This window comes from Chrysemys picta, chromosome 16, assembly GCF_011386835.1.
Source record: "Chrysemys picta bellii isolate R12L10 chromosome 16, ASM1138683v2, whole genome shotgun sequence".
Classification (NCBI taxonomy): domain Eukaryota; kingdom Metazoa; phylum Chordata; order Testudines; family Emydidae; genus Chrysemys; species Chrysemys picta.
The window spans coordinates 1,038,877-1,045,029 of NC_088806.1; the positions used below are offsets into that span (position 1 = coordinate 1,038,877).

General features: G+C 70.3%; 1 protein-coding gene across 1 annotated transcript; it reads left to right on the forward strand.

Moving 5' to 3' along the window:
* The first annotated feature begins 976 nt into the window (after positions 1-976).
* On the forward strand, positions 977-4,041 carry ARRB2 (arrestin beta 2). The gene is made up of 7 exons (XM_065570518.1): positions 977-1,116; positions 1,310-1,382; positions 1,792-1,929; positions 2,215-2,298; positions 2,391-2,470; positions 2,843-2,897; positions 3,295-4,041. The coding sequence occupies exons 5-7, from the start codon at positions 2,422-2,424 to the stop codon at positions 3,473-3,475; spliced, it is 285 nt and encodes a 94-aa protein (XP_065426590.1). The 5' UTR covers positions 977-1,116; positions 1,310-1,382; positions 1,792-1,929; positions 2,215-2,298; positions 2,391-2,421; the 3' UTR covers positions 3,476-4,041.
* Positions 4,042-6,153: the final 2,112 nt, after the last annotated feature.

The window sequence follows — 6,153 nt, forward strand, 5'->3', positions numbered from 1 at the left end:
ATCTGGGGGCCGGGACGTGTGCCGGGTGGGGGGCTGGGGGGGCTGGATCCAGGGGAGGGGACGGGCGGTTGGGGGGATCTGGGGGCCGGGACGTGTGCCGGGTGGGGGGCTGGGGGGGCTGGATCCAGGGGAGGGGACGGGCGGGTTGGGGGGATCTGGGGGCCGGGACGTGTGCCGGGTGGGGGGCTGGGGGGGGCTGGATCCAGGGGAGGGGACGGGCGGGGTTGGGGGGATCTGGGGCCCGGGACGTGTGCCGGGTGGGGGGCTGGGGGGGGCTGGATCCAGGGGAGGGGACGGGCGGGTTGGGGGGATCTGGGGGCCGGGACGTGTGCCGGGTGGGGGGCTGGGGGGGCTGGATCCAGGGGAGGGGACGGGCGGGTTGGGGGGATCTGGGGGCCGGGACGTGTGCCGGGTGGGGGGGCTGGGGGGGCTGGATCCAGGGGAGGGGACGGGCGGGTTGGGGGGATCTGGGGGCCGGGACGTGTGCCGGGTGGGGGCTGGGGGGGCTGGATCCAGGGGAGGGGACGGGCGGGTTGGGGGGATCTGGGGGCCGGGACGTGTGCCGGGTGGGGGGCTGGGGGGGGCTGGATCCAGGGGGAGGGGACGGGCGGGTTGGGGGGATCTGGGGGCCGGGACGTGTGCCGGGTGGGGGGCTGGGGGGGGCTGGATCCAGGGGAGGGGACGGGCGGGTTGGGGGGATCTGGGGGCCGGGACGTGTGCCGGGTGGGGGGCTGGGGGGGGCTGGATCCAGGGGAGGGGACGGGCGGGTTGGGGGGATCTGGGGCCGGGACGTGTGCCGGGTGGGGGGCTGGGGGGGCTGGATCCAGGGGAGGGGACGGGCGGGTTGGGGGATCTGGGGGCCGGGACGTGTGCCGGGTGGGGGGCTGGGGGGGCTGGATCCAGGGGAGGGGACGGGCGGGTTGGGGGGATCTGGGGGCGGGGGACGTGTGCCGGGTGGGGGTCCGGGGGGAGGCTGTGAGGGGACTGGGGGGTCCTCGCACTGACTCCCCCGGTATGTGTCCCCCCCCCAGCTGTATTACCACGGGGAGCCCATCAGTGTGAACGTGCACGTGACCAACAACTCCAGCAAGAGCGTGAAGAAGATCAAGGTTTCGGGTGGGTCTGGGGGCGGGGGTGGAATTGTGCTGGCGGGAGTAGGCGAGGCTGTGTGCTTGGGGGGGGGGGGGTCATGTGCCTGAGGGGGGGTAACCTCCCCAGCACGGGGGTGTGTGTATGACCCTGGGGGGGAGTGTGTTGGGGGGCTGCCTGTGCCCCCCCCTCAAACCTGACCACCCCCTCCCCCCTGCAGTGCGGCAATACGCAGACATCTGCCTCTTCAGCACAGCCCAGTACAAGTGTCCGGTGGCCCAGACCGAGCAAGAGTGAGTGACACCCCCCCCCCCCCGCGACCTCCCCCATCTGCTGCCTCAGTCCCCCCCCTCCGGGTGTCAGAGATCCCCAGTGGTGGGGGCGGCTGGGAGTGCATTGGGGGGTTCCTGGCTGGGGGCTGCATTGGGGGTCCATGGCTGGGGGGGCAGGGTGGGGGCTGGGGGTGCATTGGGGGGGTCCCTGGCTCAGGGCAGGGAGGGGGCAAGGGGGTCCCTGGTTAGGGGGCAGGGAGGGTGCTCGGGGGTGCATTGGGGGTCCCTGGCTTGGGGGGCAGGGAGGGGCCTGGGGGTGCATTAGGGGTCCCTGGCTTGGGGGGTCCCTGGCTCAGGGGAGTCCCGGGCTGGGTGGGGCAGGGGGACGGGGGGGACCCAGCCCCTCACCCCCCACCTGCTGTGCGCCCAGTGACCAGGTGTCGCCGAGCTCCACGTTCTGCCGCGTTTACACCCTGACGCCGCTGCTCAGCCAGAACCGGGAGAAGCGGGGCCTGGCGCTGGACGGGAAACTCAAACATGAGGACACCAACCTGGCCTCCAGCACCATGTGAGCGAGGGCCCGGGGGGGGGTTATACCCATTGCCAGGGCCCTGGGGAACCGGCCGCCCTGCCCCAGAGGCAGGCGCATCTCAGCGCCGGGCGAGGGGTCCCCAGGTAACCGGCCGCCCCGCCCCAGAGGCGGGAGCATCTCAGCGCCGGGCGAGGGGTCCCCAGGTAACCGGCCGCCCCCCCCCCAGAGGCGGGAGCATCTCAGCGCCGGGCGAGGGGTCCCCAGGTAACCGGCCGCCCCGCCCCAGAGGCAGGCGCATGCTGACCCCACACTCTGTTTCAGAGTCAAGGAGGGGGCGAACAAGGAGGTGCTGGGGATTCTGGTCTCGTACCGGGTGAAGGTGAAGCTGGTTGTATCGCGGGGGGGGTAAGTACCTGGTCACATGTTCTCCCCACCCACCCCCCCCGAGTCCCCCCATCCCTGCCCCCCTCTCACTGTCCCCTTCGCTCTTCCCACAGCGATGTGTCTGTGGAGCTGCCCTTCGTGCTAATGCACCCCGAGCCCCCCGAGGCATTTGCACCAGCACGGCCCCAGTCAGGTAAGGGTTAAATGGAGCCCCTGGGTAACCAGCTGCCCCGCCCCAGAGGTAGCTGCATCTCAGCGCCGGGCGAGGGGGTCCCTGGGTAACGAGCCGCCCCGCCCCAGAGGTGGGCGCATCTCAGCGCTGGGCGAGGGGCCTGTGTCACCAGCTGCCCTGCCCCAGAGGTGGCTGCATCTCAGCGCCGGCTGAGGGGGTCCCTGGGAACCGGCCGCCCCGTCCCAGAGATGGGCGCATCTCCGCGCCGGGCGAGGGGTCCCTGGGTAACGAGCCGCCCCGCCCCAGAGGTGGGCGCATCTCAGCGCTGGGCAAGGGCTCGCAGGTTGCCTGGCGCGGAGGATTAATGTTTGTTTTTTTCTCCCCTCCGTCTAGTTGTCCCTGAGACAGACGTCCCCGTCGACACCAACCTCATTGAATTTGAAACCCAGTAAGAGCCCCCCCATGTGCCCCCCCGGCCAGGGAGCCCCCCAGCTGCGCCTGGCCACACACCGGTGCTGGAGAGGGGCCCGTGGGGAGGGGCCAGCATAGCTGTATCTGTGGCTGGGTGGGGGGGCGAGTGGGTTACCAGAGACTGTCTGGGGAGGAAGGGGGTGCACCTTGGGGACTGGGGGTCTCCTGTTACAGACCGTGCTGGGGTGGGGGTTCCCTTCTCACTCCCCCCCCCCCCCCGTGCGGGTTCCTAGATTGGGGGAGGGACCAGTACCTGCCCCCAGTGGGTCCCACACTTGGGGAACTGGGGGCAAGCCCCCCGCAGGCTGGTTGGGGGGGGGGCAGGGAGGAGCCCTCCTCCTTAACGCCCTGTCCGTCCCCCTCTCCCCCCACAGCTACGGCCAGGACGACGACATCGTCTTCGAGGATTTCGCCCGCCTGCGGCTCAAGGGGGGAGTCAAGGACGACCCAGGACGACGAACGTTTCTGAGGGCGGCGGGAGGGAGCGGGGGCTGCTGCCCCCTCCCTGCAGCAGAGCTGGGGGCCTTGCCCCTGGTAGGGGGCAGTGGATTTTAACTGTATCTGTCTGGGCTTTTTAATGCTGCCCCCCCCCCCCCCTTGCTGAGGGGAGCCCCCACTAAGTCCCCCATCTTACTGTTGTACAGGGGGCCCCCAGAACCAGGGTCTGGCTTTTAAATGTCATTAACTTGGGGGTCCCCCCTGCCCCCAGAGATTTTAACTGTGGCTCCCCTGCTGAGCTCTGGAAGGGGGAATCCCCCTGCTGCTGTGGGGACAATTTCCCCCCCCTCTCTCCCCCCCCCCCCCCCCCAGTGAAAAGCACTGGATTCCTCTCTGGGCATTATTGCTGCTTCAATGCTGGGGGCCCTGCTCAACCATCCATGGATTTTTAAAGCTGTTTTCAGCTGGGGTGGGTCCCTGCCCCCATGTCTGCTCCAGGGGCCCCTGACTGGGGGGGGGAGGGGGGTGTCAGGACCTAGCGCCCCCTCTTGGTGGGGGCCTGCAGATGCTCGTGCTGTGGGGCGGGGATTTGGGTTTCTTGTGGCTGTTGCGCTGTAGCCGTGTGTGGGGCGGGTGGGGGCTCTCACAGAGCACTGGGGACAAGTAAAGACCATATCAACTGGTGTCTGGTGTGGTTCCTGTGTCCCACCTCGGCACCAGCTGTCCCAGAGGTGGGGGCATCTCAGTGCCGGGGGTGAGGGGTCCCTGTGTCACCAGCCGCCCCTCCCCAGAGGTGGCCGCATCTCAGTGCCGGGGGTGAGGGGTCCCTGTGTCACCAGCCGCCCCTCCCCCAGAGGTGCTGCATCTCAGTGCCAGCGCGGGGTCCCTGTGTCACCAGCCACCCCGCCCTAGAGATGGCCGCATCTCAGTGCCAGGCGGGGGGTCCCTGTGTCACCGGCTGCCCCGCCCTAGAGGTGGCCGCATCTCAGTGCCAGGCGGGGGGTCCTTGTGTCACCGGCCGCCCCGCCCTAGAGGTGGCCGCATCTCAGTGCCAGGCGCGGGGTCCCTGTGTCACCGGCCGCCCCGCCCTAGAGGTGGCCGCATCTCAGCGCCGGGTGAGGGGTCCCTGTGTAACCGGCCGCCCCGCCCCAGAGGTGGCCGCATCTCAGTGCCAGGCGGGGGGTCCTTGTGTCACTGGCCGCCCCCGCCCTAGAGGTGGCCGCATCTCAGTGCCAGGCGCGGGGTCCCTGTGTCACTGGCCGCCCCGCCCTAGAGGTGGCCGCATCTCAGTGCCAGGCGGGGGGTCCCTGTGTCACTGGCCGCCCCCGCCCCTAGAGATGGCCGCATCTCAGTGCCAGGCGCGGGGTCCCTGTGTCACTGGCCGCCCCGCCCTAGAGGTGGCCGCATCCCAGTGCCAGGCGCGGGGTCCCTGTGTCACCGGCCGCCCCCCAGAGGTGGGCTCATCTCAGTGCCAGGCGCGGGGTCCCTGTGTCACCGGCCGCCCCCCCAGAGATGGCTGCATCTCAGCGCCAGGCGCGGGGTCCCCTGTGTCACCGGCCGCCCCCCCAGAGATGGCTGCATCTCAGCACCGGGCGAGGGGTCCCTGTGTCACCGGCCGCCCCCCAGAGGTGGCTGCATCTCAGCGCCGGGCGCGGGGTCCCTGTGTCACCGGCCGCCCCCCCAGAGGTGGCTGCATCTCAGCGCCGGGCGCGGGGTCCCTGTGTCACCGGCCGCCCCCCCCAGAGGTGGCTGCATCTCAGCGCCGGGCGCGGGGTCCCTGTGTCACCGGCCGCCCCCCCAGAGGTGGCTGCATCTCAGCGCCAGGCGCGGGGTCCCTGTGTCACTGGCCACCCCCCCAGAGGTGGCTGCATCTCAGCACCGGGCGAGGGGTCCCTGTGTCACCGGCCGCCCCCCCAGAGGTGGCTGCATCTCAGCGCCGGGCGAGGGGTCCCTGTGTCACCGGCCGCCCCCCCAGAGATGGCTGCATCTCAGTGCCAGGCGCGGGGTCCCTGTGTCACCGGCCGCCCCCCCCAGAGGTGGCTGCATCTCAGTGCCAGGCGCGGGGTCCCTGTGTCACCGGCCGCCCCCCCAGAGGTGGCTGCATCTCAGTGCCAGGCGCGGGGTCCCTGTGTCACCGGCCGCCCCCCCAGAGATGGCTGCATCTCAGCCACAGAGAATAGCTCCAGCTGGGAGCTAAAGGAGGGGGGCGGGCGGTGAGAGAGTCTCTAGGCTCCAGGACATAGAGATGCGAACTAACCACCCCCCGGCGTAGAGTGTACCCCTCCTCTCTATGGTCTTTCCCTGGCCACGAACCCCAGAGTCCTAACAACCCAGGAAGAGCGGCCCTGGTTTGGCCACGGCTCTAGGCTGCCATCCTGTGCGTGGAGGCCAGGGCGGCTCTAGGTAGAGCATAGCTCCCCCCCCCCCCCCCCCCCCCCCCGGATCTCTATGGTCAGGGTCGGTGAGCACTGACACTCTAGCCTGGACTCCAGGAGGACTCAGCCAGGGCTAGAACTGTAATCCAAGGAGGGCACTCTAGCCTGCATCTCTATGGCAAGAGGCCTGGAGGACTGCACTAGGCCCCTGACCACAGAGACTGGGGCTAGAGTGTCACCTCCCCAGCCATAGAACAAGGCCCCCCCAGGGCTGTAGGCAGGCACATGGCTATGCCTCAGCTCTGTGGTTGGAAGGATTGGGGCCAAAGCCCAGGGCCTAGACAGCCACCCCACAACCCTAGAGTGGCTCGGGGGGGGGGGCTAGAGCAGCCCAGCGAGGCGCACACACCAGGCAGCAGC

Excerpts from the sequence above, each read along its gene's own strand:
- ARRB2 (XM_065570518.1), top strand. The coding sequence starts at position 2,422 with ATGCACCCCGAGCCCCCCGAGGCATTTGCACCAGCACGGCCCCAGTCA. Across the intron at positions 2,471-2,842 it reads ACCAGCACGGCCCCAGTCAG|TTGTCCCTGAGACAGACGTC; the intron begins GTAAGGGTTAAA and ends CCCTCCGTCTAG. Across the intron at positions 2,898-3,294 it reads CTCATTGAATTTGAAACCCA|CTACGGCCAGGACGACGACA; the intron begins GTAAGAGCCCCC and ends CTCCCCCCACAG.